Source organism: Lathamus discolor, chromosome 18, assembly GCF_037157495.1.
Source record: "Lathamus discolor isolate bLatDis1 chromosome 18, bLatDis1.hap1, whole genome shotgun sequence".
Lineage (NCBI taxonomy): Eukaryota > Metazoa > Chordata > Aves > Psittaciformes > Psittacidae > Lathamus > Lathamus discolor.
In genome coordinates this window covers 7145048-7157506 of record NC_088901.1, presented here as the reverse complement: position 1 = coordinate 7157506, position 12459 = coordinate 7145048, and the positions used below count along the sequence as shown (strand labels likewise).

The window sequence follows — 12459 nt, the reverse complement described above, 5'->3', positions numbered from 1 at the left end:
TGCAAATGACTGCAGGCAGAGAGAGGTGCTGTGAAGCAAGCACCCAGACCTTTTAATGAATGAAACAAGAAACAAGGATGTGGGGGAGGGCTGGGGCAGGTCCTTGACCATCAATGGTGTCTTCTTTGTGCGGGTGACCTTGACCTTGAACGGTGATGACCATGTGACCTTGTCCTGGAAGAATAGTCACGACTCCTCCTTCTGCTTCCAGGGAGTGGCCTGGGAGGAATGGGTCAGAAAGAAGGATTACATGGAAAGGCTTGTGAACAGAATGCATGGGTCGCACTTGAAGAATGATCCGAGTGCAATCTGTAAACAGAGGGAGCACTGGAAGAGAGAATGCCCTCAGAGTCAAAATAAACACTGGAGATTTAGTGGAATGTCAGGGCCTGCCCTGACATACTTTGGATGAAGATTGAGGAGGGGCGGGGGAAGATTCGAAACCCTCCCCAGCAGAGCCCCTGGTTACAGTTAGCTTGGGGACTGATAAAGTAAAATTTCTTGTAGAAACAGAAGCTACTTATTCTGTTATAAATTCTTGTAGAGTGCGAGTTATCTATACAGGAGCTTCTATATAGAAAGCTAGCTATAACAAATCTATACCAAAATGAAGGATTAACATGACACAGAAACAGGCTCTTCTCTCTCCAGCTGAGAGAAAGCGGCTTGGCTGTTTGAGATGGCTAAATGGAAAAAATTCAGAATTGTCATAAAATGACAGCACTGACTTTTCCAATAACTGCCTCAATCAGTATCAACTATGTTGTTAAAACAAGACTGTTGGACGCTGATTTCTACTGAAAAACCCATTTCTTCAGCCCTACTCAGCCAGTAATCCAGAGCTTTCCATCCGATTCTTTAATTGTATTTGATTTTTATATGTACTTACGGTTTTCTCAAAAAACATCCTTTTTTCAGTCTTCTTTTTAATCATTTGCCAGCGTTTTAGTTGAAATAATCTTACTGCAAGCACACGTCCCCTTTCTTATAGCCAATTCAAATTAAGCCGTTTAAAAATCAGTTACCAGTTGTATTCCCCGCAACTCTCTGTGCACACTTACTTGATTATCGATCAGCTGTTGTGTAAGTCATACGTTACAGCCTAGGTTACAAGCAGCTATATATTGAATTTCTATAGCATACTTACAGTTCACAGCTTCTTCTGGCACCTGGTGAGTGGATGGTACTGTCTGTCCTCGGAGGATCTTTTGGAGAGGGGAGAAGAAAAAGAAAAAAAGCCCATTCAGCTTATCTGAAGGTAATTTTTTAACAGAAATTCTAAAGCTATCATTACTTACCAGTTGTGGGTACTGATTGTCCTTGGGAGCCCAGAAGACTTGGTAGTGCTAGTTGTTTTCGTACAGAAACTCGACAGCCCTTGTGAATAAATGCAAACAGCTGGAAAATAAGCTCTACTGAAATACTGGAGTCACTGCATATGTGGAAATCAAACTTACCTTCCAACAGGCTGCTGATTGACAGAGAGGAAGATTGAGGCAGTTCAGCGGCAGTCACCAAAGCAGCAGGAGGGATAAGGGTCGTGAGCGGTGGTGGAGGCGGTGGCGGCTGCTGCCGCCGAATCTGCTTACGGAGCCTTTTTGTGTAGCCAGCTCCATTTTTGAAGTTGTTCACAGCCTAGAGGCAGAGGAACATTTTGTAAAGGCAATCTGAAGCTTCAGCAGATACACCAACAAAAGCCTCCGCAGAGTAAAATTACTTGTGTATTCCTGGAAATGCTATCAATCCTAACAGCATTCAACCACAGCTATATATACACACCACATTAAACACTGATGCCAATGACTGTTAACTCAGGGTATCTGTATTTAAAATACTTCAGTGTTAACACCAAATTTGAAAGTGAGGTGATTGTGTTAAACAGAAGCGTGACCTGAATTTGCCAGATTGTCTCTAAAGAGCTGTCAGAGATAATGTGTTTGAAAAGTAAATTTAGCCTTATTCAATTTATCCTTCCTTAAGGCTAAATTAATATTACAGTATTACTGTCTTCTCTCTCAGCTCCTTACAAGCTCTTTGTACAATTGATGTAAAAGTCATCACGCTACCTGGCGTAGGCTCTGGTTGGCAACTAAAGCATCAGGAGAAACATCTGTCTGATGACACGCTGGGCATATGCATTCCTCCGACTCCAGCAATGCCGTTCTAATACCTGTGCATAATTAGTATAATCACAATACAATAGTTTTTAGCCAAACTAGGGAAAGTTGTTGGGTTCTAATCAAAACACGTATATGATTCATGGGTGAATATGGTCTTGAGTGTACAGCATGAAGCTACAAATGTTCAAGAGTGTAAAAAATTTCAAGTATGCAGCAAATAGTTACACGGTATTACCATTTCACTGTTGTAATATTTGAAGATGGAATGTAGGCTGTGTCTTCATGATTCAACTCATCCTTTTTCCACTGTCCACCACAGCAAGAAGTCATTGACCCCAAGGTTAATGAGCAAAGCACATCTCAAAAAAAAGCATTGATAGGTCTGAGTTCTGACGGTTTGAACCAGCTCTCCCATGGAGAAGAATGTGGATTAAATGCCTAAGTATCTGGCTATATAATTTTGCGCGATAGAAAGGGCTGTGGACAAACATTTGATATCTAATACTGTAATCACCTGCACAGTTAGGCACTCCTCTGCATGTAAAGAGGATGCAACTGGATCTGTAGAAAGAGAAACAAGTTTTCTGCCTTTTTTTTTTTTTTTTTCCTTTATACGAGCCGAGTCCTTTCCTAGTCAGGGTATACTTAGGTTTTAATTAGAACAGGTAACAAAGTAATTTTGTTATCTGTTGGTTGTGCTTTCTGAAGATCAGATGTGATGTTTTGAATTAACAACATGGGAATAACACTTACATTCGTCACAATAACTGCTTCCACAGCAGGGAAGAATAGCTGCGTCAGTCATTATATCTTTACAAATGAGACATAACAGCTCATCCGGAATAGGACCATCAGAAGAGGAGGAGGATGGCTCCTCTGGTAAAAATGGAGGCCTTTCCCTCTTTCCTCTAGCATACGCTTCCCTGGAGGGCATGTGGGGAAGGAAAAAGAACAAATTTAAAGATGGGTAAAGGAATACTTTTCCAAGCTTTGCATTTTATCAGAAGAAGATACTAGATAGAATTCTTCTCACTCCACATTAGCCTTCTGAACTGTAGGCATTGAGCTGAAACTACTTTGCTATAGCCATAACACTGAAAAACAAACACTTGGAGGGGGAGGAAATCTCAATCCGACAGCTATTGGTTAAATTTTTGTAAGAAGCGTTTGAAACATAAACCAGAAGCAAAATGAGCTATCAAAGAGAATGTCTCCCCTGTCAACACTACTGAAATGTTTTGCAGAAATACAGATCCTTGGTGCATCACAACTCGGACCAACTTCCAGGCGCATGACAAGTATGAATGACCACCCTCTTTTCACATGAGCAAGTATCACAGATTTTAAGGTTAAAATGCAACGACTGCACTTCCTCTCCCGTAATTATAGAGGCAGTCCAACTTGGTAGCATGTCCGCTCAGATGTTTATGCATGCTTTCTCTCGTTCGCTTTTTGGTCAGGTCAGTTCATTCCATACTTACGCATTAATAATCGGTATCGCATATTTTCCAGTGTTTGTCAGCATTGCACCCTTTGTGTTGGGATCTTTCACCTCTTATCATGAAACTCCTTGGAATTCCTGTGCTCCTTTTCAGTCTGGGCACAGCCTCAACATTTTTGTCCTGTTAAGAAAAGATATGCAGGCATACCTCATCTTAAGACCTGCGCTTAAAATGACAGCTCAGTGATGACTGTAAGAAGCAAAAGCCTTTAAATCCTCTCCTTTTACCCAGCGTGAAGGTTGTTCAAGCGAAATACTTCTTTTCCTAAATGAACATGGCCAGGATGTTCCTAAGTCAGCTATTGTTCCTAAGTCAGCTTCTCAGGGAAGTGGTGGAATCACTGTCCCTGAAGTGTTCAAAAGAACACGTAGATGAGACCCTTAGTGACACAGTTCGTGATGGATTTGGCAGTCCTGAAGTATCGGTTGGACTTGATGCACCCCCTCCAGCCTAGCTGGCTCTATGATTCTGTGAAAGGCTTAAACAGAGTTTTGATCTGAGTCGACATTCTTTGGCTTAACAGCAGGTTTCTTAAGGGTGAAATATTCCTTACCTCATGATCCACTGGGAGAAGAGACACAAACCTGCTCCTCTCCCAAAGCACAGTTCAGAGGGAAAGCTTAAATCAGGGCTCTGGATCAGCCACTGGAGAAACATCTGTTCACCAGCTATAGATGAAGGTTGAATTCACGCCTCATGCGTATACATTCAGTGACTACTGTTAAAGGGCATGAATACTCAGCCAGAGACTTGTGTCAGTAAACCACACAAATATTCAATAGATGGGGTCAACAGAAACACCTTGGTTTCATACAAAATACTGAAAACGTGAACTGTCATTAAAAAGTGTTAAAACAGAAACAACTCCAGTAATACTGAAATACATAAAAATATGCATGTAAATTCACAGATGAAAACATCTATGGACCTATTTTGTGTCTGTGGCTTAGAAAAAGGAAAAAATTACATTTATAATCCCGGCTTTCCCTTGAACTTTGAAGGGCTTTTCAGCATTGCCATGCAACCTCTGTATTTCACCTCAAGAGCAACAGTTCTTAATACAATTATTCCTGTATTTGTTATTTGACTGCCAAGGTCAGAAATTAAACAAGGTCAGAAAGTAACACCGGGAGTCCCCCAAATCTTACCCCATTTCTTGGGCAGTCCTTTCTATAGTGGCCAGGTTTTCCGCAGCGAAAGCAAACATATGATGGTGGAGGTGTACCCAAGGGCTTCTTCATGTGACTAAAACGGTTTGAGGAAGAAAAAGGTATGCATGTGTCTCTTTTGTTAAAACAAACATCTACACAGTTTTTCCATAATCATCGAAGAACTGATTTGACATTATCAACACTTACTTGACTGGGCCGTATTCACAGGAAGACTGTATCATCATGGCTTTTATTTTATCTTCTTCAGAAGCACTGGCTTCAGCCAGGTTGGCAGTCTGTTTGACACAGAATTGTTTGACACACACATTAGAAACACGCAAGCTCACCCAGTCAAAGACAACACCACGTGCTCAATCCTGCAAAGAGCACCACCGTGCTAGCTGATGTTGCCTGAAAACAGCTGCTTCTATGAAACACAGTTGTCCTGAGAGTGCGCTGGGGAGACTCTGTGCTTGTTCACGATGCTTATGTGCCTGCTAGCCTACTTGAAAAGAGCATTCTTGAGCACTCGAAACATGAGGCTTGACATAGACTTGTGTAACCGATCCACTTTTCTTCCAAGTGGACTGAAGTGACGAGTGAAAGAAATGACATTAGCAGTAGTTTTCTACTGGTTTTGAAGCTCCAGCCCATTTGAAGGAGAAGATAGCTACTGTGCATTTAATTGAGAAAGATTTCTGCAAGTTATATTATTTACATTTTGCAGCATTAAAAAGAACACACAATGTTAGCGGCAGGGCTGTAGTTTTTGCTTGCTGAAATTCAGCATCAGACACAGAAGCATCGAAGGGAATCTTTCTGGTCCCTCAGCAAGGCACAAGGTTCTTTTCAGCAGAAATGTGACCATCGTGTCCTGTAGGCAATCCAAACTGCATTTCCCCCCCCCCACTAACTTCTTCCTACTAAGGGATTTAACTACAGTGAGCACAACCTGCAGGCTTTTCCAGGGAACTGTGTCCTTTTAATGTACATATTGTAATACCACCCACATGCAGAACTAGATCTTGAAGCCAGCTGATTTTTCTGATGTTTTTATTACACACTAGTCCATATACAAGAAAGGTCGAAGGGAGTGACTGTAAAAGATATGGACCTTCAACCTCCCAGCTTTCAGATCAGCCACGTATGTCTTCACTTCTACGTCCATTCGTTCACAAGAGCAATCAACCAGTTTCTGCATTTTATTAAATGTTTCCTTCACATACACAGTTTTTTCTTATCAGTTATATGATCCAGATGGACATCTATGAAATCATTTCCATTAATGTTTACAGGAAATTTTGCAGACATTTGACTAATTTGTTTGAACCCAAACAGTTTACAAAACATATCCAAACCCCACAAAACATTACTAGGAATAGTAATTCAACTATGGCATTTAATGCACTGTAATTAAAAAAAAAAAAACCAACCAAAAAATATTTCACAGCACACTGCCCCTGTGCTAAGCCAGTCTGAATAATGTGTTTAAGCAAGAGTTTTGAGCTGCTTTACAATTTGTTCATGCATTTCTCAAAAGTGCACACCACTTGGACAGTTTTTCACATTTGAGAGTAAAACTTCACATGGGTTTACAGAACCAAGGACACATGCACTGACAGCCAAAGGCACAAAGTTTAATTTCTTCGGTGAGAGAGGGAAGATGCTGCCGGTGCGGAGACCTCTCGTTCTTAGAAATGAACTCCTGTCCCTCTTCTTAGGAGAAAGAACTAGCTCCCATCTTTTTCATTCAATTGGCTAGCACTACGCTTTTTCACAAAGCGCAATCATTAGTGTCTTGCCAAAGTTACACAGTGTTGAGCCAAAAGAGCAAGCAGTTCCATCCCAAAACAGGCCATTGCAACATTTTCAGGTGGCCACATCTGCTAATACACCGTAGATACACATTGATACGTTCCTCTAAACAATCAAGTACACAATTTACACAGTTGACACAGTCTGCATTCAAACAAATTTGATTGTGTTCTCCACTGTCTATAGGCTGGAATTTATGAAACTGTGCAGTATCAAAGAATGCTTCTATGCCTCTAATGACTAGAAATTCAAAACCAGCCGTGCCATTGTCCAAGTTCCAGAAACACTTCTACTTCAGCTGTTGCAAACTGCCCTGAAATGTCCATAACATACAGCCAATTAAATTCTTTTGTAAAAATGGTGTTAGATTCCAACACAAAATTAATGAAACCTAGGAAAAACAGTAAACAGTTTCTGAGGTACTGCTGCTTTACGTCCTGAAGATGAGTAACGCTGCAACATTATGTTGAGGCTGAGAAGGTACTCCCCTTCTGTCTTCCCAAACTGGCAAGTACTCTTTACAGCACAGTACCAAATTATACATACTTTTTAAAGTTAAAACAAATACTTTATTAAAAATTAAAGGTTTGTTCACATTACAACAGTTATCCATCTATAGACTGCAAGTAAGGCTTAAAAGTATGAAGGAAACACTTATTTTTAAGTATTTTACAACTATATATAGACATATATATACACACACACCTTTGAAAGCTGGGCCAGAGAAACAGATGCAGAAGACGCGTCATTCATTTGTTCAGCAAAAAATAAACGCATATTCAAGTTCTATAATCGAAACATAGCAAGAGTTAACCTCTACTGCAGTCTGAAAATCTGCACTATATCCTCTGCGTGTCACTGAAGGAGGCATTTCCAACCTACTGTAATTTGTATTTGCTCAGAATAAAGTCCAAACCTATGACAGCTGAAAAGTGCCTATGTGGTTAATGAGACAAAACTAAACTAACCAATTCGCTTGAGAGGGACTTACTGCTCCAGAATATCTCAGAGTGGGGCCCTTGTGAAAAATGCTAAAGTTTATTTGAGAAGGAAGCATCACTACAGGAAACTTACTTGCAGTGTAGTTTGTAAATTAATCAGTTAATGTCTCATCATTTAAACATGCATTTATACAGTTATGCTTTGATGAACATAGTAGCTGCCTGTCAAGATAAAAAGCAGCCCTGAAACATGAACTCTGCCCTTCTTCTCAATAACTGCAAAGATGCCAAACTCACCATACCCCACCAAACCCAAACACCAACCTGAACCATCAGCCATAAAAGTAACCTGCCAACTTGTCTAGAAAAAAAGAAACTGCTCACATTATTGGGAAAAAAAAAAAAAAAAGGTGTTTACTATGACAGAGTAGCCCATAAAAATGGAGAAAAAATATTTCTTGTATTTTAATAGACCACAGGACATACTATCCAAATTAGTTTGGGAAGTGTGAGAATTCTTATTATTCTTCTTTCTATCAGACCAAACCCAATCTTTCATGATGATGAAAGCATGGATTTAAAGCACAGTCACGGCATTTTTTCCTCCACTGCAAACATACTCCTCCCTCCCAGCTGCCTACACAGCTTGTAGCTTGCCACAGTGAAGTCCTCAGGCCACTAGTTAGCAGTGGGCCACAGTGTGTGCAGAGAACTACTACTTAAGTGCAGTTTTTACAAAAAGCACAGAAAAGGCTGTACAAACTCACAACATTACTAACTATAGGCAGACAGATCTCGAATGTGGCACCAAGTTCAGTTGTGCACACCTGGAACCTGCAGGAACTAAAGATGATCAGGCACTATCTGCACAACACAAAGGCACACAGGACATATTCTAGCATATGCAATAGGAAATACCATGCATTACTAGGCATAAATCCCAACATTCACATCAGAACTGTGCAAATTGATGGCGTGACTCAGTTTTCACTGTGATGAATCAGTACATTTGAATTACAATCTGTACTATGTTTTACTGGAGGACAGATGAACTTAATGTTTGGAAAATTAACACAAAGCTACATTGTTTAGAATTCAGTGCAGTGTGTAGAAAAAAGGGTGAGGGTGGGTTTTTACATACTGCTTCTGATGTTCTGCTCGCTGGCTCAGTTTGACTTCTAGGAGGAGACAGAAAGGTGATCAGAACTTAAAGCACTTGTACCCAACAGAAAGCACCAAAAATCATTTCTAAAACCCAAACATCAAAACATTATGTTCTGAGAGTCTAGTGAATGTGGAAATTTATTTGTATACACAAACTGTTATCTCTTGGTCACTCAGTGCAACTAAAAAAACCTCCAAAATCCCATTTCTACTTTGTCATGAAGTCAGACCTAAAGAACACAACAGTGCAAGAGAAAGTCCTCAGATATTTTCTCTGCCACACAAGTACCAAATATATCAAGTCGGTACTACAGTTTTGTATTCTTAAATAATCAACCCTCAAACTATGAATGTAACTTCAGGCAATCTGTACATCCCTAGTATTACAAACGGGTGTCACATACAGTGCTTTAGTTTCTATGGCGGAACAGTGATAGTCCCAACACTTCAAAGGGCAAGTTTACTTCAGTGAAAAAAAATCAGTCATCTGACAAAGAAATAACAAAACTGTCAGCAGCTTATCCTTTAGAACAGGGTTTCTTTGTGGAAGCCCAAGCACTGTGTTCAGCTGTCTACCGGACTTAGCCGTCAAAGTGCCAAAGTACTAGACATGTTACATACGCTTTATTGACTAAAAATAGTAGTAAAAATGTCACCTGAAAGAAGCTGCTCCTGGGATTTTGCGTGACTGAGGAGCCCTGTGACAAAAAAACCAAAAGAAGTCTTAATTGCCAGAATTTGCTTTACGATAATGCTACAGTATTTTAAGAAATACTTATTCCATCTGAAAGCTTGCTGCGATTCCACCTACTCACTGACCTGCATCTGTCTATCATGAGTCAGAGATGCAACCCTGGTACAGTTAACAAACAATTCACACATCATCCAAAGTGTCCCAGGAGCAGAGGCTGCTCTGGAATTTAGGTACAAACAGTGAGGCTCCTGTTTACATCCACCTACTTCCTGAAGATAAGTAAGTACTTTAGATTACAACACAATGGTTGTTTCATCCATTTACCTTGAAGAACAGACTACAAGGCAAGTAACGCAGCCTCTCCACCATTCCATCATACATTCAACCTGCCCCAACATTAAGCACTCTGTCAGCTGTCTCTGCACTGTTTCCAGCTGAAGGAACAGAAAGCTGATCTGCCCGATACATTTTCAATGCTAGAAGAGCAGTGCCATTCTTTCCTTAGCCCCACATACAGGTACGTATTTGATCTTTGGTCCTAGCAGCATCTATCCTCTCATTTTATGGCAGCATTACAATACAAGGAAAGGGTGCCATCCACACGCCTATCAGCTCAGGGTAAAAACAGCCTTAGGAGGATAGCTACCAACTTTTGGTAATGTGCTAAGCTGCTTACTGAGTTCCAGGTTTGGAAAGGATTAACTATTCCTTCATTGGACTTGCCCAAGAGGCAATACACTTTATGATACTGTTCTTTTTCTCTTGCCCAAAACAGATACTGGCTTTGGGAAACTAATAGGAATCGCTTTTGAATGGAACTTCTTGTTTGCATGGTTTGCCAGCTGGCAAGCATCGGTCTTTCCTGCATGGCTAGTATGCAAACCCCACGCATTTGGGGCATAAGAATACCTGACGTATCCTGTCCCTCTCCCCCAAATGCAAGAAAAGGTCAAACACTAAGAACCAGACTCTTCTGAGACAGGAGCAAATTTTAAGTTTACACCACACTGCTGAACTGTCTTTGCTAGAAAAGCCATAAAAGCAAACACATATAACAAGGAATCTCTCCACGCAGACAAAACAGGATGTACGACTTGGCTCTCAGAAAAATTAACCCCAAGAACAAACCCTATAGAATAATTTTAAAAGTTTCCATTGTTGGAGTTTGAACCCCATACCCCAGCAGGCCTGAAAACATAAGTCTGCTTCGGGACCGATACATGAAAATCTACCTAGTGACAACAAAAATTAACGGAAGCTTTAACTAGATACAGTCTGAATGCCTCACATGCATTGAAACAGTTCACACACTGAAACCAACAGCAGAGAATGCAAGGCTGTGTGGACACTTACGTAACATCTGTTTTGCGCGTAGCTTTAACTCCTCCAGCAGGGATTCTTTTAACAATTACCAAAGAGTTTTTAGGAATCAGGGCATCTTCTGTGTATTCTGAAACCAACAGAAATACAGAAAAATACATTCAAAGGGACATGTATTAATACATAATTAACTACACGGCACTTCAGAGAAGGCCTTTACAGATACAGAAGCCAAGTTTTAGATGTAACATCGTGCTTTCGCTGTCTGAACACACTAACAGTACCTTTCAAGACATTTTCAGGTTTGAGAACCAAACACCAGCAGCTAAATCTTTTTCCTTTTTTAAAAACAGTTTGAACGCCAACAGCAAAATGGTCTCGGAGGTCACTACAGGACAGCTGCTAATACAGGGGGTGCTTTCCTGAACTAACTGAAGTTGCTTTTGCTTCTCTTCAGCTACAAAACCCATAGATCTCTGGAGAAAAACAAACCACCACAGTCTCACCTGCATAAACCAGGTTCTAAAGTCTGACTAGCTTGCTCTGAAACAAGCCAGGCATTAGTGAAGGCATGAAAACTCAGATCCACTGCTTTCGCCACTGTTAACTGAGTCATTTCTGCTGCTGGTGCTCCAGAGTGAAAGAATGCAGAAGAGAACCTGCCACCTTTGTCTATTTCTTGGAGCTTAATCCGTCCAAAGCCACACTTCTCATCTGCTCAGTGCTTTACATTTGCTTGATCAAGTCCGACACTAAGACTAGATCCAGCCACACCTAGGCTCCACCAGGAGTTTAGAAAGCCAGGGGGTCCACTCTGAACTTTGTGTCTCAGTGGGAGGGTCTCCTTTTTTTTTCATCTTTGGTTTCTATGCAAATCATTTTAGCTTGATTCTACCTTGATTTTCTTTTTCAACATTCCATTGGACATAAACCATTGACCAAGCCTGAGACTAAGGCTAGACCTAGCTTCACCTAGGCTCCCCTCAGGGGTTTAGAAAGCTGGGGGCTCTGTTCTGGACATTGTGACTCAGTGTGCACATTTGACAAACTGGTGTAGCCGGCAGGACGCTCAATCAGATTTCATGACACCACCCCACTTAATCCCCGGCACCGCTTACCCTCTTGGTGCTCCTGCCACCTGGCGGGATGGGCCCCAGGCTCACTCATGCTATGTGGGGATGAGCCATAAAAGGCAGAATGCGGCTGCCACTGGCTGCGGCCGTCATGGGGTGGTCTGCAACGTCGCCAGCCAGGACATCCCCAAAGCCCTGCACATGCTGCGCACACGTACCTTCTTTGGTCTGGGCATTGCTGATCTGCAGATCACAGTTGGCTGCCTTCAGCTTCTCCTTGCGCATGATCTTGCACTTGAGGTCGCAAAGGGAGATGTCGAGGCCACCGAAGGTGACCGTGTCATAGTTCAGCTTGGAGAAGAACTTGTAGTGGATGCAAGACATGGTCGGGGCCAGGCAGTGCCTGCTCCACTACTGTGTCTAGCTCGGCAAATGACAGAGAGAGGCCTTGCAGCCTCTACGAAGGTGAGGGCTCACGGCAAAGCCCACCGAGGGGGCTGGGGTGAGCAGCACGGGCCGAGTTTGTGCTGGCCAATGGTGTTCGGAGGTTGCAGCACTCTGCCACAGCCAGGCCCTGACACATCAGGCAGCCTCGGCTGACAGAGCCTCAGGCCTCCATCGTGGCGTAGCGAGGCCCTGGCTTTGCCACCTTAACAGCTCCAGGCTACGGCCCTCAGCA

At 41.9% G+C, this 12459-nt stretch overlaps 1 protein-coding gene across 1 annotated transcript in view; it reads right to left on the bottom strand.

Moving 5' to 3' along the window:
* The window catches only part of LOC136023508 (E3 ubiquitin-protein ligase RBBP6-like), an 18432-nt gene extending 6251 nt beyond the window's left edge, over positions 1-12181 (bottom strand). Inside the window, 13 exon segments of the mRNA XM_065698008.1 lie at positions 109-219; positions 1458-1635; positions 2067-2170; positions 2874-3043; positions 3602-3675; positions 3677-3742; positions 4771-4867; positions 4981-5069; positions 7294-7374; positions 8671-8704; positions 9350-9391; positions 10741-10837; positions 11999-12181. Coding sequence (XP_065554080.1) covers positions 109-219; positions 1458-1635; positions 2067-2170; positions 2874-3043; positions 3602-3675; positions 3677-3742; positions 4771-4867; positions 4981-5069; positions 7294-7374; positions 8671-8704; positions 9350-9391; positions 10741-10837; positions 11999-12164 — 1309 coding nt within the window. The 5' untranslated portion in view covers positions 12165-12181.
* Between the last annotated feature and the right edge of the window lie 278 nt (positions 12182-12459).